The sequence below is a fragment of the Misgurnus anguillicaudatus genome, chromosome 23, assembly GCF_027580225.2.
Source record: "Misgurnus anguillicaudatus chromosome 23, ASM2758022v2, whole genome shotgun sequence".
In the NCBI taxonomy this organism is placed as follows: Eukaryota; Metazoa; Chordata; class Actinopteri; order Cypriniformes; family Cobitidae; genus Misgurnus; species Misgurnus anguillicaudatus.
Window position 1 is genome coordinate 38,171,777 of NC_073359.2, and position 23,809 is coordinate 38,195,585.

At 37.5% G+C, this 23,809-nt stretch overlaps 1 protein-coding gene and 1 long non-coding RNA gene across 2 annotated transcripts; one reads left to right on the plus strand and one right to left on the minus strand.

Annotated features, from left to right (window-relative positions):
* Positions 1-14,841: 14,841 nt before the first annotated feature.
* Positions 14,842-15,936, plus strand: LOC129415624 (uncharacterized). Its single transcript, XR_012365641.1, has 5 exons — positions 14,842-15,187; positions 15,286-15,345; positions 15,428-15,487; positions 15,594-15,785; positions 15,868-15,936. It is a non-coding gene; the product is annotated as an uncharacterized lncRNA (long non-coding RNA).
* Positions 15,937-17,360: 1,424 nt separating this feature from the next.
* On the minus strand, positions 17,361-19,248 carry LOC129444460 (uncharacterized). Its single transcript, XM_073861823.1, has 5 exons — positions 19,200-19,248; positions 18,456-18,551; positions 18,313-18,372; positions 18,015-18,206; positions 17,361-17,932 (listed from the first exon to the last, which is right to left on the minus strand). Exons 1-5 carry the CDS (start codon positions 19,246-19,248, stop codon positions 17,361-17,363), a joined length of 969 nt encoding a protein of 322 aa, XP_073717924.1.
* Between the last annotated feature and the right edge of the window lie 4,561 nt (positions 19,249-23,809).

Consider the following 23,809-nt stretch of genomic DNA (forward strand, 5'->3'; position numbering starts at 1 on the left):
ACTGCTTGGGTAACGCAGGAAAGCGCGTTCCTATAGTCTAGTAAAGTAGTGTAGTTACCAATATTATTAGTGTAATGCGTTACTTTACTTCGTTACCCAAAAAAGTAATGTAGTTACTGTAATCCGTTACTTTGTAACTCGTTACCCCCAACACTGACAGGTTGTGAAATGAGGTATATGATTTTTAGTTTCTGTTCAGCATGCCTGTTGCTAAGCATCGAGTCATAACATTCTAACCCTGCTTTGTTTCACACTGCACAAGCTTGGCATTTGCAAGAGTGGTGCTAACACTGCTTCAGTAAGCAGGGTTTTATAACCCTAGGTTAATTTCAGAAATAACCCTGCTTCTAAATTACAAGTATGAAATGCTCCTTAACCCAGGGTAAAAAGCAGAGTTTAGAATAAAGATAACACAGAATGAACACTGCAATCTCATTTAAGCTACACTGTGTAGTTTTTTTTAGTTAATTCTTAGCAAAAGCCCATGTGTTCTTTCAAAAATATGTGCTCATTCATGTGTAATTACTTCCACCTACTAGGGGTGGAACGGTACACGGTACATGTATTCGTTTCGAATCGGTACAGGGATCACGGTTCGGTGCACGAATTTAAACCGCGAATACACGGACTGAAAATAAAAAAAACATGCGTGCAAAATAATTAATGTAATGCGGAACTAATGTTAGATACGCGGGTTCGTTAGGGACAGCTAATCTGTAGCCCTGCTTTAGCTCTGAGGGCTGAAGCTATGATTGGCGCCGATGCAGCCGAGCTCCGCCTGTGTATGCGCTCTATCAGAGCCCGTCTACATTCTCTGGCACTCTGCAATTTTTTGTCAGGTTGACGGTCGAGTGAGTGAGTGAGTGAGTCAGTGGAACGGTCAGTAATACAGGCGAGAGAGTGGTGGAAAAGACGAGGAGTGTGTGTCTGCGTTGTCAGCAGTTTTTGGGTATGTGAGTGAAAATACATCAAATCAGGGCTCTCAAGTCACCCGCATTCACCATGACTCATGAGACACACGCATTTCAGTCAGTTCACACCCCACACCTTGTATTTCTTACACTGAGAAGTTGGAGATAAATTGTCCTGCTATTTATATTTTGTTCTATTTTAATATGTAATGGACGAAGCGCAGGCATGCGCAGGGCAGTTCTGTCGAGTTCAGCTGCTTTCAGTTTTTTAAGTGTGCTGAACTTTACGCAGCACCATCAGCGTCAGACTACCACAAGAAATCTTGCGGAGGAGGCGGCTGATTTAAATCCCTCTCGCGTTACTCTGACGTCATCCACTTGTCGTTTCTTGCAGCGCCTGATGAAGTTGTACACACCTATTAATGCATCCTACAAGCCTACATTTTTTTTGTTCTTTAGTAAATTAATATGAAATAAATGTGCTAAAATGTAATTTAAAAATGTATTTAGGTAACTTGTAATACATTTGAAATCCATCTTTGTATGAAAGATGAGTACAAGTTTATAGATATGTTAAATGCATTTCAGTTCATATTCATGACATCTCACAATAACACAGATAAGGACACCTATGTTTTTAAGATTACCTTAAGTACTAAAAAAATTTGCCTTCTGCATTGTTGTTTTGCTTTTCCCTCCAGTATCGAAATTAAACCAAACCGTGGCGTCTGAACCGAGGTACGAACCGAACCGTGACTTCTGTGAACCGTTCCACCTCTACCACCTACTAATCAAGGTATTCTCCTAACTGTAGAATCTGCTATTTAGAATACATACGGGCGAGTCGCTCGAATGGCTGAATCCATGTTGTGCATTTGAAATACATTCGCCGACGAGGGACATTCCTGAAATTCAAGCTCCGCCTTTCGCTCTTTCAGACTACATTCACGCTAGCCGCATCTCAACTGAAGCTGAAGTCTTATTTCAGAACATTAACAATTATAAAGCTGACAATTATTCTTAGTTAATTGTAAATTCATGTAATATGCTTATGACTTGCGATAATGCTCAGTTAACTTAAATAAACCAGGTTTGATGACGTATGCAGCCTACATATGCGACCTGTTTGGTCTGAAAGCCTTCGGATTGAGCAACAGCTGCACATGTGAGGACTCGCGATCTATTGCTTTGATTTGAGGCAGACTTGAAAGCCTGTTGAAGACCTATTTTTGAGGAAATTATAACGAGTCGCCAAGGAAGCGAAAAAGAGATGTAAAATGACAACACGACAGGAAAAGCAACAAGACCAAAGTCAATATTGGAGTAACGTTAGTTTTCTAAGATCATGAGGCTCAAGGGACACCGAAGTTGCCTGATTTCTATCTTCTCCACAGGTAATGCAGCATATTTGTTTAAATCTATACAGTCTATTGTGTAAACTCGAAGTTTTATAGTTCATTGGCAAACTGTAGCATGGTTATGCATAACACTACGTCTTGTTAGTGTAAACGTGCATGTGGTTGAATGTGTTCGAACATTTATGTAATCTGAGGTACTAAACACAATGTTTTACATCTTTTCTGACCTCTACCGTGAACACATGGTGTACAGTGCTATTTTTAGCCTTTCACTGATAAAACTAAAGTGGCTGATCTGCTGGTCTTTCATTAGTTATATTTAACAAGCGTGTGAAAGTTGCGCAATCTAATTTCAGCAATTGGGCTGAAATATCAGAGAAAGCTCTTACATATACACGGACAAAACATTGTGTAGTATGTTTACTTACAACACAAGCAGTGGACTCTGACATAATATTAGTTTGCATCCATTTAAACCCGTCATTACTCCTGCTCATGTTTAAATTACATTAGAGGGACTCGTCCACAGACCATCCCCTCAGTGATCTGGAGAGAAGCGGTCAAGAGTGGACAAAAACACATCTTAATACCAAGTGTAAACAGCCCCTAGGATATTTTTCCATACATCGATGAAAAAGGAGTGTGTAAGCTACGTTTATGGTTGCTTTTTGTATGTGATTTAAAGCAGACATATCATGAAAATCTGACTTTTCCCATGTTCAACATACATCTGTTATGATAGTGCTATGACAGATCACAGGCAAAGGACACTATAAATTGTCAGAATCCTGCTTAAAAGTCTTGTTTTGTATTTATGTCTAGTCATGATGGCAGGGTTCTGGCAGTCCCATGCTCCATGTGGGGGTTCATGCCTTTGTTTATTGGGTCATGTGCCTCGGGTGTCTTGTCTTTTGTCCCCGCCCCCTCGTTCTCCTGCTTATTAGTAATCATTGGTTTTCTCCCATCACCTGTCCCCCCTCGTTATCTTGTTTGTTTTTTTCTATTTGTTTCTATTTGGACCCCTAGATGTCCTGACATGAAACAGGAAGCTGTTGTAATTCAAGCACACATTGTCCGATATGCCCCAGACTTCACTGGTTTGATAAGGGTCCTGGCCTGAACACATCAACATGGCAATATTCAGTAACAGTCATAGCTCCACCTAGAGGCAACAGGAAATACCATGTTTCACGCTGTGATTTACTGATCTTCGAGATTGAACTATATAAACGTCATATTTGGTCAGATTAACCATGAGGCCTTTTGTTATGAGAAATAGTGACAACCTTTAAAGGGCGTGTCCGTTGCGGCCTGGAAAAGTATTGCTAAATTAATCACATTTTAAGGGCCTAAACAAGCTCAAAAAGTCATGAAAAGTTGCACAAGTGTCAAATGTGGCAAACATTTACAAGTGGTATAGGCTTCAGAAATTGGTGTGTAAAATGTCTCTATAGCAGTGGTTCTCAAACTGGGGTCCGGGGCCCCCAGGGGGCCCCAGTTTTATGACATTTTATAAAATACATTAATTTATCATGAATTCTGTGAAATTAAACTTTAAAAAAAACAAGGCAGCACTACTTTGTATAATTTTATGTTTTGTTTAATTAAAATGTGAAGTTTTAGAACTGTTTTTTGTCATACATTTTCTTTGGGGGGGGGGGGGGCGCGAAGAAATGCACCGTACACAAAGGGGGCCGCACGCTGCAAAAGTTTGAGAACCACTGCTCTATAGCGCCACCTTCGAAAATGCAAGAAACCAGCCCCCTCGCTTTTTAAATGTACAGGTGCGAAATGCGGTAGGATTATAAAACACGCCAAGACCTACAAAAAAGTCTCTTGGAGCCAATCTCTAAACCCCACAGGAAGTCGGCCATTTTGAATTTTATCTGTAATTTGGGTGCAAATTTTGTCATTTCCAGGCTTCATACTTTAACGAACTCCTCCTAGAGATTGAATCAGATCATACCCATATTTGATTCATGTCATCTAAAGGCCTTTGCGATGCTAAATTGTAGAGATCTTGACTTTTTGTTGGAGGGTGTGTCCGTGGCGACCTGCCAAATTTCTGCGTTTCGCCATGAAACAGGAAGTTGTTCTAACTCAAGCTTAAAATGTCATATTTGTCCCAGGATTCACATGGTTGATTAGTGTCCTGGCCTGAACACATCAACATAGCATTATTCAGAGACAGTCATAGCGCCACCTGGTGACAGTAGGAAATGTCATGTTTTAGACTGTGATTTACTGCTCATAGAAATTAAATTTGTGAAATTGTGTTGGCCTGACAAAAAAGTCTGGCTGCTGCGTGCAACGTGCATCACGAAGAGGGGCGGGGGCACACCTGACGCAGATGCGTGCATGCCTGTTGCCTGGAGAAGAAGATGAAGTTGGAGAAAAGTAAACTTGCCACAGGTGAATTCACCGTTGCTACTACAGGAGGAGTAGCCGCTGACTGGGTACATGTTTGATTTCTTTTTATTTATTATTGTGTGATTTTATTTAAGGCATATTTATATAGCCTATTTATATATTTAAAATGTATTGTTTCAGTTATTTGTATTGTTAAAAGGCGTGAACATTACATGTTGATTTGCATTCCCATCTGCTGGTCATGATAATATGTGTATGAGAAGAAAAAAAAAAGGGGGGGGGGGTCGGCGGGGTCATGTTCGGACAGATAATTCATGTTGATGTGTCGGTAAACATCGGGTCCGGGCTTTAAAAACCACAGGCCAGGTCGGGTTGTAATTTTCAGGCCCGTTGAGAACTCTAAATTCTGAGTTAAGTAGTAAAGCACAAACACCAATGTTTCCCTACACGCAAAGTTTAAAAAAAATGCACACCCTGCCACACGCATTAGCCCACACATCCAAATGTGTGAGTTTGTGTATTTCTTTCTGCTCTTGCCCAGAGAGTATTCACACACTTTAAATCTCTTCAATCACTTCAATGCAATTGTTTTATCTTTCCCGAAGTATGCATGTGTGCGCTTAGACTGTGTCCCGTGCATTCGCAAATCCATCAGCTCTCGAGCCCTTATGGTACATCAGTGGGGAACCTTCAGGGCCTTCTACGCCTTCAGAGAAGGCCTAAAAAAATTAATAAAAATATTTTTTATAATAATACTAATAAATAATAAAGTATTCAATAAAAATATGTTTTTACATGTTTAAATTTATATTTAATTTAATTTAATACATGTAATATATTTTCTCTCATCTATGTTCTAACGTTAAGCTTACTGTCAGGTTCATATCCAATCAGAATCGTCTGTCTCTATTAAGGCCCGGTAAACTGGCTCATTCATTGGTTAGGACTTCAAGAATCCCAAGGAAGGCCAAGCTATGTGTTTTGGTGTGGAGAGTGACAGGCAAATCGACCAATCACGCTTTGATTTCAAGTGGGCGGGTAAAAAACAAAGCATTGTAAGCCTTCATGAAGTCCTAATCATGCAACAAACTGGATGCGAGCTGCCGTAAAACACCAAAGAAGAAGAAGTCCTAATCATAGACCGTCTAATGGCCCGAATCTCTGCGGTGAGAGTGGTTGAGGTAAATGGCAGAAAACGTGATTGACGTTGTGGCTAGTTTGATAGGGCTGAGGTAAAAACGAAATTACTTAAGCGGGTACTCGTGAAGAGCACAGCCGAGAGATGCGCGTGCAGCTGCACTCGCATATCAGACGTGAACACGAGAAAAATAATGGGTTTAATTATACTTTCACTTCCTGACAGTTTTACTTGAGGATAGTAATGACTGCAGGCGACGCCGAATTACATACAATATAATTACCTAACTAAATCTCAGAGAATGCAAAAACATTCACCGGGGCTCGGGCTAGGGATTTTGCGAGCGAACAGTTATAAACCACAAGGAGGTGCACTGAGAACGCAGGGTGCTATATTTCCCCTTATGAAAAAAGACTAACAAGCTATCCTACAGCTAAATATATATTTACAAAAAACAAAAATTAAATGCAAATTTACAGAGCAGCAGAGTCTGTATTTGTGTTTATCAGTTAGATTAAAGTAATTTTAAACTTTAAAACTGCATTTAAAGGCAAACGATGCCTATTCTGTAATTTAACTTTGCGTGCTCAGAATTTTTACACGTTCACTGTATGATTTAACGAAATACGAATAGCCTAGTATTATATTCTGAATTTTAAAATTTATGAAAAACAAACTACTCTCAATTTATTTTGGTGTTTTTCCCCCATGCTCACTTGTCTCCATTTTCCTGTTTTTAAGAATTAAGGCGGTGTAGTAAGTAGAACCTATCCATTAAATTTGTGACTTTCATTTATTGCGCCATGCGTAATTGCGCATGGAGAGGCATTTGCACTTTATTGCATATTTTGAAGGCCCAGCTGAAGTACTCACGGTTCGCCACTGTGGTACATATGTTGTGGTCTGTCCGCTGATCTGATATGTTCACTATTGTAATGAAGATAAATGTATAGTATAAACTCACTGTTTAAAAAAAATTAATTTACAACTATGTAAATAAATAACTATATACATGCTTAGTGTCACAGTCCCAGTTTGTTTTTGTCTGTCTGTTCATCTGTTTTTACTTTAATCGTCCATATCCCATAATCCCTCACTCTATCACACCTGATCATCATCTGTCATCATCGCACCTGCTACTCATCACCCTCATCAGTTCATCACTATTTATGCTGCGTTCCAGGCAGGCTTTTAAACCCGTGAGTTACGACTTCAAAACCACGACTCACGACCCTATGCGTTCCAGGCAGCCTGTAACTCGTGGTTTTACAACCTTCTACCGGTGAAAGTGCACTGGAACGGCAGTCAAACCCGTGACTTCCCACCCGTGAACTCGTACTAGATCGATGTACTCCCAGTTCAGAGTCGTGAGTCGTGGTTTTGAAGTAGTGAGTTACGGGTTACAGGTTACAGGTTGCCTGGAACGCAGCATTAGTCCTCAAGTCTTTGTCTGTTCTCGTTTATGTTGCGTTTAAGTTATGTAGATGTTTGGTTTTCCAAGGACACTATATTGCAGAAGGTTTTGGGACAATTCAGTTGTTCCAATCACTTCCAGTGAAAGGAACTCTTAATGGTTCATCATACCAAGACATTTTGGACAATTTCATGCTTTCATACTTTGTGGGAACAGTTGGGGATGGCCCCTTCCTGTTCCAACATGACTGTGTACCAGTGCACAAAACAAGGTCCATAAAGACATGGATGAGCAAGTTTGGTGTGGAGGAACTTGACAAGCCTGCACAGAGTCCTGAGCTCAACCCAATAGAACATCTTTTGGATGAATTAGAGCGGAGACTACAAGCGAGTCCGAACATCAGTCTCTGACATTAAAGTGTGCTTTTAGAATTTCCCATAAAAACACTCCTAAACCCTGTAGAAAGTCTCACTCTCCTCATCCTCATGAGGCGCATGATCGCTAGCAAGGTGCGCTCTCATTCCCCTCGAGCTGAAAATTTGCATGACGTGTTGTGGTGCAAGCCAATCAACAATGAGCATGACTGGTTTCACATGTTCGGTTTTATCATTCAGAAAATGGGGAAGATAATTGTAGCAGTCTGCTGGCACCCCCAACACTGACGCGACGTGTTATCGATACAGAGACAAAGAAGGACAAAGAAGGACATTGCTTGGAGAAAAATAAGTCAGGAAGTTGGACTAAGGTAAGTAATGAAAATATGTGTCTGTTACTTGATTCTTGCTATGAGTTTTACGTTGCTATAAAATTGCTACAGAGTCTGTTGTTTTGTCTATCCCAAAACCACCTACAGGTATGCCATGACAAAAGTTGTTTTACATTTTTTTATTTCTATGGCTCATGCACATATTCGTCAAAACAGATACAGAATGGGCTGCAGGAGCTTCTTAATATATGCTCTGATTATGGGGTGGAATTTTATATAAGATACAACTCCAGCAAAAGTGCTGTCTTAATATGCAGAACAAAACAGGATAAATGGCTTAATTGTCCTGTGTTCATGTTAGCCAATAATTGTCTTGAGGTCTGCAAAAAGATGAAATACCTTGGTCATTGTATTGCAAATTATATGAATGATGATGATGACATGTACAGACAGTGTTATAAGTTATATGCACAGGCAAACGCCATAGTTTGGTTACTGTTCAAAGCTTACTGTACATCACTCTATACTGCATGCATAAGGTACAAGTTGCCTACAATGATGCAATGAGAATCTTACTCAAGGTTCCAAGAAGAGGGAGTGCTAGTCAGATGTTTTTATCTGTCGGAGTAATTACATTAAAAGCACTTTTAAGAAATTTGATGTTTTGTGAAGTTTATGCAACGTCTGGATGAGTCGTTGCATAAACTTCACAAAAGTGAAGTTTTGTTTTTATCTGTCCTTTCTTGCGTGGTTTTTGGACATGAGTCTGGCAAATAAACTGAATTGAAATGATACAAAATATCCAGCGAGGAAATGTTTTCTGTCTCTCGTTTACACAAATGTTTTGTGATGTACAGCTGGGATTAGCAAACAACGATTGAAACTACTGATCTGTACAACACTGAACTCATGAGATGTCTGTCAAGAAATTATGACAGTTAAAGTGACATGTATCTGTATCTAATAAATGAATGCCCTATACATATGTGATGGATGTTGTTAAACTCTTTATTGGTATCTGAAAATGCCTCGTATTTTATTACCTGCACAATGAAGGATAACAGAAAAATCTGAGAGTGTACTTACATACATGTTTTTTTTGGCCATATTTATTTTTAAAATAATCGGTAGAATAGTTGCAAACTAGGTATTAATTGCATAATTACCTGTATTGGTTTTGTTAATAACTCAATGTAATAAAAGAGTGGATACATTCATATAGTATACACAAATACAACTGGCCCATTGAGAGCAACCGTAATGCTGATGTGGCCTTGGATGAAATTGCGTTTGACATCACTGTCTTTGGAGGATGATCTGCTGACTGGGATCTTTAAGCCTCCCTCCCTTCCAGATCCCACTTTTCAAACTTTGTTAAAACATTAATAATACATGCAAAATTATAAATCTCAAAGTTCAATGCCAAGCGATAGATTTTCTTTAACAGAATTCGCTTTTCAAAGCCTACAACAAATGGCCGGTTTGGACTAGGCAAGGCAAGGCCAGGCAAGTTTATTTGTATAGCACATTTCATACACAGAGGTCATTCAAAGTGCTTTACACAGAAATGAGAAAACAATATATAAAAAAGAAAATGTAAAAACACGATAAGATCACAATAAAGACAAAGATACATGAGAATTTAAAATAACAATTAAAGAAAATAAATGTGATTTTAATAAAACAGTTTAAAATGTTAAAAAGAATAAAACAGGAGTAAAAATGACTTGAGTTAAACGTGCAGTAAGTGTGAAGCAGCACAGTGCTCATTCAGTAAATGCAGAGTTAAACAGAGGGCTATTTCATAAAACTAGATTACAGAATAAGCCAGGCTTATTTTGTTAAGTCTGGCTTATTGCCGGTGGATTTCGTTTCATAAAAGAAACTTGAACTAGTTCAACCCCGGTTACTATGGAAACTTATGCTTGGAAACTAGCCTGGTCCGACTATCAGGCTAAGCCTCAGTTGTTGCTTAACTAGACTTCCACTGACACTGAAATGTAAATGCCATGATATTACAGCTGACTCTTTGACATTTTATTTGACTTTATTAACCACTATTAATCTAACAATTAAAGAAAATCAACTTATATATTAAATTTGATAAATTTTGTTACAATAATAATTAATAAAATATAGACATGTGTTTCATAATATGGTATATTATAGGCCTATCAAATGTTGATAAATGATAATCTTAACTACCCCAATATAAGGATAATAGTTTATTAACAAATTTAAAATGTATCTAAATTCATATAATTGCAATGTATTGATGAAATATTTAAGCAATATCGCTCGAGTAGGAGTGTGATATAGCTCTATATCATCACGGCTGTGATTAGGCCAGAGGCACGAGGCCGTAGGCCGAGTGCCGGAGGCAATCACAGCCGTGATGATATAGAGCTATATCACACGACTCCGAGAGCGATATTGCTTTTATACAACAGTTCGACGGCACACGTTTGAAAAACGAAAACTAGAAAACAACAACGGAGTTATTTTAAAAGCCTCTTTGTTTGAGAACTACTTCTTCCGCCACGGATTTGAGGGCGGCCAGAATGACAGGTAAAACTTTCGGCTGCTTTGAAGCTCATAACAACTCAATGGACGGAAAAGCCATTACTTTATATTACCGTTTCGTGGTCACAAAGTGTAGTTTTAAGATTAGTTCAGTCGAGAATGTATATGTATTATATTTAAATCTGCAGTCGATTAGTAGAGATAGCGCCTGTTTGAACGTTTGCTTAGTGAGATTCGGTACGAATGAGGACCAAAGCATGAGCGGGACATCAGTGTTCACTCGCCCCGCTGACCACCGCCCTCTCTGGGCTACACCTCTAACAGAGATACCCTGGCTCTCATGTTGGCCTTGTTTGTTTATGATCGTCAAAATGAGATCAAATCAGCAGTATTTGGTGTCATGATCAAACTATTACTTGTTTTTTAATTCATAGTTAGTGTCTTTTGTGTTGTTATTGTTTTGGCGTGAGGTAAAAGTTAATAAAACGATACTTATATAAAGTTACTATTGCTTTCTCATTTATTCTTAACGTGATACGAGCACTCGATTATTATTATTAAACTTTGTTCTTGTCAGTACTATATAAAACGGTTTTTTATAAGTGTCAGAGAGATGTTTTTGCATGCTGCTTATAAATATACCAGTGGCGATATCCAGTGCCGGGCAGTAGCGAAGCTAGTAGTTTAACTACATTTTTCAGTAGCTTGGCGGGAGCTTAGCTGCTTTCTAAATCAAATAGCTTTTTAGTAGCTAAGCTCTTTTTTTGACCAAGTAGTGCGGTAGCTTCCACACAAGCTACAATTTTCCAAACATTTCCGAAGTCGTCCTGAATTTGTGAAGCGCGTCATTTTGAATCGACACGGGACATTGTTTTCCCGTATTTTTAAGTTGTGCAGCCTTTATTCATACAAAACATTACCACTCGCATCCTGTGAAGACTCGTGCTCTACCTCTGATTGGGTAATGTAACTGCCATCATCAGTTTGATTAGTTGTTTCATACAGTCAGGGTCAGGTCGGGGCCAATCAGGGTGAAAGGGAGGGCGTGCTCGTTACTGTGTCTGGAGTTGATTTTAAATGATGGTAGAGGTAGCTCCAGATCCGCGTACACTTCTGAAAGTTTCGGAGCTGTGTTAACGTATGCAGGGCAAGGTGTTTTTAAATTAAGGCAGCTCACTCGTGCATTTTATTCTGGGAGTAGAATGAGACCAGTCTAGGAAACCGCCCAATAATGTTAAGTACCTAGGTCTACATTATGCTTTAATTGCCTATAATTATCAAAATTCTAAATGGAAATTGAATAAATAATTACGTAATAAAGCTGGTTAAAAATAAAAAAGTAGCTTGGATGTAGCAAGCTACTATTGATGTAGCTTAGCTTGCTACATTTCCCAGGGGGGTAGCTTCAGTGTAGTGAAGCTTCATTTAATGTAAAGTAACTTGTAGCTTAGCTCACTACATTTTCCAAGTAGCTTGCCCAGCACTGGCGATATCTCATAACATGTTTTAATAGTCAGGTCACGATAAAGTAAATGATCAATGTCCACATTTAAAAGCTGCGGTGCTTACCTGCAGTTCCACGGTGTTTTCGCGTTCTGATGAGAAATATAGCTCCAGAAAAAAAACGAGTGTTTATATTCCTCTTTCCAAGTGTTAATCTTCCACACGATGTGACAAGCCATTTTTCCCATTAACTTTAACGTAACATCCAAGAGCGCTGATCTTTGACAGACTGATTTATGAGCTAGTAAACTAATGAGACACACGGAGAGTGTTTAAAAACAGGGCGTCTGTGTTTTTCCATTCAGAGATGAGCCTGCTTAGGACCTCCATTCACTAGGTGGCGGAATGATACGAAAGGTGAAGCGGTTACAGTGCCGATATCAGCACAATATCGCATAGCTCTTAGCCAATCAGATTCGAGAACCAGAAAGAACTGTTGTATATGTATATATATATTTTTTTTTTTTTTTTTTTTTTTTTTATTCAGATTGTCTGTCACACAAAGAGGAAATTTTATTTAAATATACAACACACAAAAGTCAAGTACAGTCATTTAATTTTTTATGCTTGGTGTGCATAAAAATGCACATTATTTTAAAGATCTACAGTATTTGTATCTTTTTCTAGTTGTTACATTTTTCTTGAAATGTAAAAAAAATTATGGTGTCTGCATGGCTGAAGGAATACAATATAATTATGTGATGGTATGCTCTTGGCATTTTGTTGTAATGAGTTAAAATTCTTTTTTTATCACAGAGAAGATTGTTCGTGTCCTGCATACAATAATTTTTCAGCTCACAATATATAATGTGCTTATACCTCAGGCTTTTCTTCAACTGATCCTCACTGTAACCATTCATAAAACTCTGTTTATCTATCAACACCTAACACTACACTGTTAAAAAATAACGTAGAACTTACAGTATTACTGTCAGCTGTTTGTCAGTAACTTACTGTAGATTTATATGTATGTTATTTACTTGCAACAGTATGTTTAAAGTTAAATGAACATTAAACATTAACAAGTCTTTTTATTTACAGAATAAAACCATCAAATAACAGCCTCATGCAAAGCATTCTGGGAACCAAAATATGAAGGAAACAACAGAAAAAGGTTGATGAGGATTTCTGGTTCACAAAATGCTTTGCATGAGGCTGTTATTTTATAGTTTTATGCTGTAAAATCATAGACTTGTTAATGTTTAATGTTGATTTAACTTTGAACAAACTGTTGCCAGTAAATAATAAACCTTTAAATCTACATAAGTTACTGGCAAACAGCTGCATAACTACAGCAAAAAAAATTTAACAGTGTGATAATAAACCAGTGGTTTAAAATCTCTCATACTCCCATGGTTTAACATGATGACTTGTGGCTCTATAACACACACATAATTTGCCATCAAAAATGTTTTGAGTAACATGTCAAGTAATAATGATTTGTCAAGAATATGTGTAACATATATGATTTTACACAATCATTTCTTGTACTACTGTAAATTCAATTAATGAACAAACTCCATCGCACACCTGTAGTGAATAGGTGCGTAGGAAAAAAGACCAACAATTAGGTCGTATCAGAAAGGAAAAAAACTCCCGCACACTATCATATACTAGAAGAAAATATGATGCACCATGTGTCAAAATTATGATTTATGGCCTTGATTTACGACCTAACACCTTATGAGTTGTTTGCTTCCTGTAATAAAATATTATGGCGGCAATTAATGTTTATACCCCGGAAATTACTCCGGAAATTACTCCGGAAATGATGTTTATCCAGGTGTCCTATAGTCTCTGTTGTTTCACGCCTCCCATCTCCTGTGTGAGTGTTTAAAGAAATCAGAAGATAGTAAAAAGATAAGTTAGAATTGTATGCCAGAATGTTTTGCTTTTAAGTATAATGTCTGTGAATAAATCAATACATATGATTAAAGAAATAAGAAGACCTGATGAAGAAACAATGTTAAATAAAATAATTGTAATAGTATTTAGGTAGGTTTTTTAAAAAAGAGGTACCGGTTAGGAGCTCAATTGAATAAGCTGTTGTCTTCCTGTCTTGAAGGTTGTAGTGTAAATCTTTCCTTCCAAGCCAGTCATCGTCGTCTAACTGGGTCACGCCCCAAGACTTCTGATACGTCAGTACAGTTCAATAGAATAAAAGTTTAGGAACTCGGCTAGGTGTTAAGACATTTCCTTTCCCCGCAGACTAAATGTCTGCTCACGCCAAAGGGTATTCCTTGATATTCAAATATAACTTCCTTGCAGTCTCTGTAATCTCCCACAAACAAGGTGTCATGGTTTTACAATAATAATATAGATAAATAGAATAAAAGTTTAGGAACTAGGCTAGGCGTTAAGACATATCCTTTCCCCCTGCAGACTTAGTGTCTACTCAAGCCAAAAGGTGCTTCCTTGATATTTGAATTCACCCTTTCTTAAACACCCACCTTTTTCTTGGGGAAACAGATCTTTTGAATTGTAGTGATTAAATGTAATTCAATAAAAAGTAGATTTAAGTATAGCATTGCTTATTCTTTTGTGCTTTAGATGTCTACACATATAAAAAATCGTATACATATCGTTATAAGTATGCGTGGGTGAAATGTTATGTCATTTGTCTTATACTGTTTAAAATGTTAATATATTAAATGTATGATTTAAAATAAATTATTCTTTTAACAGTGATAAGTAATTATACTTTTAACTACAGGTTTGTCTAGTTCATTCTTTTTACCCATCAGTTTTCATGAAGATATATTCTTTACATTATATATGTATAAGTATCTATAATTTACTAGAGAAGATTATATTTCTAGTTGATAATCTTATTTGTAAAAGGTTTAAAAAATTAAATAGCCTAATAAAATATAGGGTGGGGTTTGTGTCATGTAAATATGTGGGGTATGGCCTCCTGAGTCTGGCAAGCACCGCCTCCGTAGTTCAAAAGGTTGGATTCTGATTTGGGCCCTTACACCAGTAACTGATTTTCGCGAGGACATCTCTTTCTCTCAGTTATATTAAAGAGGCCTTGTTTTATTTTTCTCAAACAATGGATTCAGGACTTGCTGGTAAGTTATTTTATTTGTTTTTATATGTTTTATTTATCATGTTTGATATACCAAGTTATCTTCATTTGTAAAAACAGTCTTATTTTGTTTTTATTTTTAACATTTAACAGGCTTTTAAATGTGTATGTATACGATACAGGAATTTTTTAAACGCTACCTCCCTACCAACATTTTGACCAGATCGACCAGCTTTGTAAGTGTTTTAAGTATATTTTCAAGTAAATTTCCTGAATGATCATATGAGCGCATTTATCTATGTATATTTTATATTACACGTTTATTCCAAATTAGTGAATTCTACTTTGATAAATATTGAAGAGCAAAGCGACACTAGGACCAGCGATCTGCAAGGTAATACAGTGTTTTTTTAATTATACATTCAGATTTTCTGAAAAACGTGATACTTACATTTTTTACACTTTTATACCCATAGTTAATAACCCCGCAATAAATGAGGGTTCTCAAGGCTTTAATGAGGGCTGTGAACTGCAAGGTGACTATATTATTTGATCTTTACATCTCTTTAATGTGTATTATTGACTGTTACATGTGTCTTAATTCTTTTTGAAAAAACTTTTCTTTCTGTTTTATACATGTAGATGCTGCATTACTAGTCACACAACCAGGATTTGTACCACAGAAAACCTCTACAAAATCTTCAAGACTTAGTCTTAGTCGGAAACGTAAGCAGACCCGTTCTATTACCAGTGGTAAAAGGACATGCCCGGACCATACACTAGTTTCTGATGTGCAACCTCTGGATACTACCACAGATTTCATTAAAACAGTTGGTAAGTGTGCTTTATATGACCACATATTCGATTTTTAAATACTGTGGTGTTGTAGTGTACTAATCTTGCTGTATTTAAACAGATTTCTATACAGAAAACCTGTTAGGAGCTGGAGATGTCACAAATTCATGGTATGCAGCGTTGGCTAGGGACTCAGAAGCTAACGGTGATGCAATAGTACCGGTAGTTAATACCGTACTGCCATCGTCTTTGGACCCGCAGACATCTGTGGTGGTTAATCTGCCAAGTGTGGTTGGTGCCGGTGTTGAGGATGGATCTTCTGTAATTTTTGAAACATCTCTACCTACAAACCAGGAACATTTCATCAATGAGTTGTTGCAGGAATTGACAGCTCGAGTGAGAAGACAGGCTGAAGGCATCGCTGCCATAATTTCAAGGTGTACAGATTTTATTTAATTTTATTTAACCTTTATTTAACCAGGTTAGTCTCATTGAGATATAAAATCTCTTTTTCAAGAGAGACCTGGCCAAAATAGCAGAACAAATTAAATCACACAATCACAAAACAAACACAAAAACGCAAAGACAACTCAAGTGCATTTCAATTTAAATAAAAATGCCATTAATTAAAACATTTGCACGTGTGAATGGACTCATATTCTATAGCTTTAACATAATGTTTAAAATCATTTAAGGAAATTAGACACTGTAGTTTTAGTGATTTCTGTAGGTCATTCCAAGTTGAAGGTGCAAAAAAACATGAAAGCCTTTTTGAACAACTCGGTCCTGGCTTGAGGTACATTCAATGAAATAATTTTCTGGGACCGTAAACCATAAGTACTCTGGGCAAAAGTAAGAGACTCGGATATGTAGCATGGCAGTCTGCCTATGATGCCCTTATATATGAAAATATAAAGGTGAGTAAGCCGGCGATTTGATAGAGAGGGCAAATTCACTGTGGAATAAAGTGTACAGTGATGAGTGAGAGGTCTGCGATTTGAAATAAACCTTAAAGCTCCATGAAACACAGCATCCAACATCTGAAGACACTTTGAGGGAGCATTCATATACAACAGATCACCATAATCAATAATAGAGAGAAATGTGGCATCAACTAGCTTTTTTCTAGCAGAAAAAGTAAAACAAGATTTGTTCCTAAAGAAAAAACCTAGCTTCAATTTCAACTTCTTTACCAGATTCTGTATATGAAGCTCAAAAGAAAGGTGCTCATCAATTAAAAATCCTAAATATTTATAAGATGAAACTATCTCAATTGTTTGACCCTGATCAGTTACAATATTCAGGTCTAACTCTCTTTTCCTTGAGTTTGAAAATACCATTACTTTAGTCTTCTCTGCAGATCAAGACGTATTGCTGAGAAGACTGACTGAAGGCATCGCTGCCATAATTTCGTGGTCTAAAGATCAAGAGTTATTGACCAGACTTATATTTGAAGCTCACAAAAAGACTTCTGAAGAACAAAACTTGGTGAACAGAGTGCTGCTTGATCGCTTGGTGGACGTTGAAAAAGCCCAGAGAAAGGAGTTCGATGTACAGCGAAACATGGTAATTCTAATTCAACAAGTTAAAGATGCTGTTTCACACAATAATGGTTTATAGTTGAAATAAGTGTTGTTGTTGCTGGGTTTTTATTACCGTGTTTCGCTGTACATCGAACTCCTTTCTCTGGGCTTTTTCAACGTCCACCAAGCGATCAAGCAGCACTCTGTTCACCAAGTTTTGTTCTTCAGAAGTCTTTTTGTGAGCTTCAAATATAAGTCTGGTCAATAACTCTTGATCTTTAGACCACGAAATTATGGCTGCGATGCCTTCAGTCAGTCTTCTCAGCACTACGTCTTGATCTGTACACCTTGAAATTATGGCAGCGATGCCTTCAGCCTGTCTTCTCACTCGAGCTGTCAATTCCTGCAACAACTCATTGATGAAATGTTCCTGGTTTGTAGGTAGAGATGTTTCAAAAATCACAGAAGATCCATCCTCAACACCGGCACCAACCACACTTGGCAGATTAACCGCCACAGATGTCTGCGGGTCCAAAGACGATGGCAGTACGGTATTAACTACCGGTACTATTGCATCACCGTTAGCTTCTGAGCCCCTAGCCAACGCTGCATACCATGAATTTGTGACATCTCCAGCTCCTAACAGGTTTTCTGTATAGAAATCTGTTTAAATACAGCAAGATTAGTATACTACAACACCACAGTATTTAAAAATCGAATATGTGGTCATATAAATCACACTTACCAACTGTTTTAATGAAATCTGTGGTAGTATCCAGAGGTTGCGCATCAGAAACTAGTGTATGGTCCGGGCATGTCCTTTTATCACTGGTAATAGAACGGGCCTGCTTACGTTTCCGACTAAGACTAAGTCTTGAAGATTTTGTAGAGGTTTTCTGTGGTACAAATCCTGGTTGTGTGACTAGTAATGCAGCATCTACATGTATAAAACAGAAAGAAAAGTTTTTTCAAAAAGAATTAAGACACATGTAACAGTCAATAATACACATTAAAGAGATGTAAAGATCAAATAATATAGTCACCTTGCAGTTCACAGCCCTCATTAAAGCCTTGAGAACCCTCATTTATTGCGGGGTTATTAACTATGGGTATAAAAGTGTAAAAAATGTAAGTATCACGTTTTTCAGAAAATCTGAATGTATAATTAAAAAAAACACAGTATTACCTTGCAGATCGCTGGTCCTAGTGTCGCTTTGCTCTTCAATATTTATCAAAGTAGAATTCACTAATTTGACACCTTGTTTGTGGGAGATGACAGAGACTGCAAGGAAGTAATATTCAAATATCGAGGAAGACCCTTTGGCGTGAGCAGACGCTTAGTCTGCAGGGGGAAAGGAAATGTCTTAACACCTCGCATAGGTCGTAAAGTATAGATCTATTGAACTAGATTATTGTAAAACCATGGCACCTTGTTTGTGGGAGATGACAGAGACTGCAAGGAAGTAATATTTGAATATCAAGGAATACCCTTTGGCGTGAGCAGACATTTAGTCTGCAGGGAAAGGAAATGTCTTAACACCTAGCCGAGTTCCTAAACTTTTATTCTATTGAACTGTACTGACGTATCAGAAGTCTTGGGGCGTGACCCAGTTAGACGACTATGACTGGCTTGGAAGGAAAGATTTACACTACAACCTTCAAGACAGGAAGACAACAGCTTATTCAATTGAGCTCCTAACCGGTACCTCTTTTTTAAAAAACCTACCTAAATACTATTACAATTATTTTATTTAACATTGTTTCTTCATCAGGTCTTCTTCTTTCTTTAATCATATGTATTGATTTATACACAGACATTATGCTTAAAAGCAAAACATTCTGGCATACAATTCTAACTTATCTTTTTTTACTATCTTCTGATTTCTTTAAACACTCACACAGGAGAGGGGAGGCGTGAAACAACAGAGACCATAGGACACCTGGACAAACATCATTTCCTGAGTAATTTCCGGAGTCATTTCCGGATTATAAACATTAATTACCGCCATAAAATTTTATTACAGGATGCAAACAACTCATAAGGTGTTAGGTCGTAAATCAAGGCCATAAATCATATTTTGACACATGGTAGATCATATTTTCTTCTTATACTTGCAATTTAAAAAATTTTTTATTCATAACAACGTTGTTATGAATAAATATTTTTTTAAATTGCAAGTATATATACTGTAAATTCAGAAATGCATATGCTGTTCACCCACCATGCTCTCAGTGACCCCATTTTTTCTTTCAAGAACAGTTCATCTGCAGGAGTAAAGCTGTGCTGCTGATAGATGACAGTGCTCTCCTCATTGCCAGTTAACATCTTTGGCAGCTAACATTATGAGATTAGACACTTCTAGCATATAACTATGCTTAAATCAACTACAGTTCTTATGAACAATATATTTGTGTTTTATTTTCACCTGTTACTTTTTTGTCCACTCAAGTTGCTGCTTTTGAAATGTACCCCCAAATAAAAAAAATTACATTTAAGTTACATTTAAAGTTAAATGTATTAAAATATCATCATTCATCTGTTAAATATGTATTATATAGGTTACTTAGTAACCTACAAATTGTCTTTTAAAAGTTAAGATTTGTGTTATTTTTTAAAAGTACAGTATATAAAAATTAGCAAAGTATAGCCACATGAGCATTGACGGGGATCGAACCCAGATCCGCACATCTGCTGCTGAGAGCACTAAACACTAAGATATCATTTCTGACGATATTTTTCGCTTTAAAATGAGACAATATATTTAGATTTAGTTCTGCATGCAAGGATTTAATCCATGAGGACTTTCCAACTATTTTATGGGTTTGTTAATCGCAGCAGTATTATAATTTTCAGTCAGTACTACATTTTTCATACATTTTTATAAAAAATTACCGCATTCTCCTTAACTTTTATCGATTTGATCCACGCTCGACCTCTAGGGCTGCTCAAGAATATCGTGCACGCGCAATTATCTTGACTAGGGAAATCTGGATCACATTAGTTGGATTGCGTAAGCTTCATTTACCTTTTTTGAAAACGCTTTAGCCTCGCCTCATTTGTTAGGTTAATTCAAGTCGAGTTTGTAACTTTAATCCTCGATTTTCCAAGCGAGTTTTATGAAATAGCCCTCAGATGTGTTTTAATCTAGATTTAAAAGTGTTTACTGTTGAAGCACATCTGATCTGACTACAGCTCTCTACTTCCTGGTTAAATGACGTCAATAGGCTCCATGCACGCAACTAAGGAGTTCTACTTCCGCCGCCTTGAGTGTACGGTCGACCATTTCCGGGGTGCGTTCCACTCCAGTTTTAGACACACACTCACGAACTTCCCTAAGCACTTCCCCTCGGGGGAATCCCTGTCGCCATTTTGAAGTGCGTTCCACTTCGTCAAGTGGACGAGGGAAGTTTGTATGGACAGACCCTCGCTCCCATTTTGACCGAGGGAGCGAGTCTGCTTCATATGTACACTTCATGCACCTTGCGCTTTGCACATGGAGGGGGCGGTCTCCACTTTCCATGCGATCAAGGGCTTAGGGCGATCCATTTAAACCCACTTCAAGTGTTCTAGCAGTAGTGGGCACTCGTACAACGTTAGCAATGACGTACATCCGAGTGAACGAGACTGAGGGAAGTTAGCGAGGGAAGTTCATAAAAAAACTTACTGGAACGCAGGGCCGGTTTCAAGATATAAAGTAAGGAAGATATGAATCATGGTGCTGTTTTACATAATGTCTACCAGATCTACCAAAGTTAACAATCACAGATGAACACCGGCTAGTACAAGCGGCATGCTCAGCCCAGAGGAGCAAAAGGGAAAAGGATTATAAGATGTATATATTAAGTTACATTGACAACTATGAAGGTAAGTAATAGCATTAGCTAACTAGCTAGCTAGCTAGCTAGATCTAACGTTTGTAAACGTTACTGACTGACTTCAGCTATTTAATCAAGTGCAATGGGTTTTGATGATGTACGATTAAGTGTATGCATAACATGAATGATGTCCAATCCCTCACAGTTTCAAACAAAGATTCATCAGGGAGGGTGAGCGTCAGGGCTACCTGCTACAGAAAGGAGTAAAAAAATAAGAAATAAGAATTGTTCATCAGTTCAAAGCCTCAATCAGGTTTATGTTCTGTAGTTTTGACGTACCTAGGGGAGATAACGTTAACCTGTTGTGTAGGATTCAAATAAGTCGCCTTATCTGGCTGGTGTTTTGCAACAGGTTGCATGTATTGTAACATTTGCAAATCGAATGTTCACGTTAGCAGCTATTTGTGTGTAGTATGACATGACTAGGTTATTTCTTTTTTCCGTTTTGCAACCCTGTGATGCAAAATGACGAATAAATTACCTAAACATACACATAGCTTTCAGGGAAACCACAGAACTTGGTTCTGACGTCTGGTGTTATTTACTGTATGATTATTTATTATAAACCATGTACAGTCAGTTATCTGTAAGGTTCACGTTCATTGTTTTTATAAAACAATAAGAAAGTGTAAATTGAGACGGGTGATTTTTTTTGGGTGTCCTTAGATTACAGTATTGTACTCAGCCCAAAGACCTAAGTGGACTCTAGCTCTAGCTTATTTTTACATGGATGTTTGAATCACTTATGGCATGTAATTTGATTAATATGCACTACATTTTTTTCCTCTTTAAAGGCAGGGTATCACATTTGATCATGAAACATTTTTAGTTATGCTGGTTAAAAGTCTCCTCACATCCTGATAGCAATCACTATGTTAAATTGTTTAAATGTATTTGTAGAAATTTATGTAATCTGTGCAAGGCGTAGGACCAAAAAATGTTCAACCAATCATAGATCTCGGTCCGAACGGACGTCGCCTTTTTTGTCCCTCATCCGTAAGTTATTTGAATGCCCACTGCGCAGCTTGTTCACGCAGACACCATACATCATCGGTGCATTCACATGCGCTCACCTCCTTTCTTTAAATAGAGGGAGAGAATGGCAAACTTTTCTGCTGAATTGACAACCTGCCTAGGAGCCACAAAATAAAAGATATCTATTAAAGGTGACATAGAATGATTGAACAGGGTATTTATTCTTGTTCTGTGATGTGACATGTAGACAAAAATCTTTTGTTTGGGTCTGTAATGCCTGAGAAGCTTCCTAAAAACCTCTCTCAGATAGCTATATAACGGTGGGGGATTTTAAACAAGTGGTTTTGCACCTATTTGGCTCCCCCTTGCAATCTCATTACTGATTGGCTGACTTTGCTGCCACTCAAAAAATGTAGCCAATTATTTTAAAGTGGAGGGGCAGTGAGATGCATGTGATGTCATAAGCATCAGTTTTTCAGATTGGGCCGTTTTCTGGCTGACATTTCTAAAAGAGGAATTTCTATGATATGTTTAGCATGTCTAGCACTTTTTGTATGTTCGTGAATGCGGGTAGACTACCATTATTCAACAAAGACAAGGTAAAATGTTTTTTCATTCTCTGTCCCCTTTAAAACAACAACAGCAAAAACTGCCTGGATCAGCAAAAAGCAAAAACCCAAATTACTGTAACATCGGTAACTTTACTGCTTTACCACAAGATGCAAACAGCTGCAGGAGGTAAAAGGTCTGAAAGGGTACTTGCACTGTTTATTTTGGTAGGGAAGGTACTGAGATGGATTGATAGGATTTAGATATTCTTCTTTAGCACTATTTGGACGGGATTAGTTTCAACGTGTCCCCCAGGACGTCTGTGATTTTATGTACCGATTTGGACGGGATTAAAATGATGCAGGCTATTCCAGAGATGGGAGTTTCTGTTTCATGCATTTGGGCGTTGCAGTAGCACGTGCTCTGGATACGCGTGTTTGTAATGTTTAATATTTTGCTTTAAATGTAAAATTATGACAGAACATGTAATTTAAAAAAAATATATATTTTTTTAAATTTTTATAAATCAAAATAAAATATACAAATCCTACTAAAATAATGTTAGCCTACATGTTTTATATAACTGTCTGCTTATAATAAACACAAAAGAAATGAAGAAATAATTATTTTTTATAATGAAATTTATTATCTTTATTAATTAACAATACCATTCCGGAGTTGAACAACTTTGATCGGAGTTTCTTATAACGTTAATGATATTACAGTGGCCAGTCTTAACAGTGTATGATATTCAGCTCGTCTTGATTTAATTATTTTATTTTGCCAAATGCAAAAAACATTCATATCTGAATGAATGGGACTCAGGAAATACAATATACGCGCATTAGTAAGACCTTACGGCAGATCATGTTGGCCAAAACACGAAATGAACCGCGTTTTCAAAAGATATTGCGGGCAAACACAGACATTTGCATCCGGACGGGATTAAATTTCTCAGAGGACCTCTGAGTTCGGCGAAAAACAGTAGGTAAATTGCCCTGGAATTCTTACGGAGGTCGTCAGAGAAAAACACAGACATGGCCGATTTGGACGGGATTAAAAACACCGAGGACCTCTGAGAAGGACAATTTTCTCAGAGGTCCCCCTGTAAAACTAATCCCGTTCGAATAGTGCTTTTGA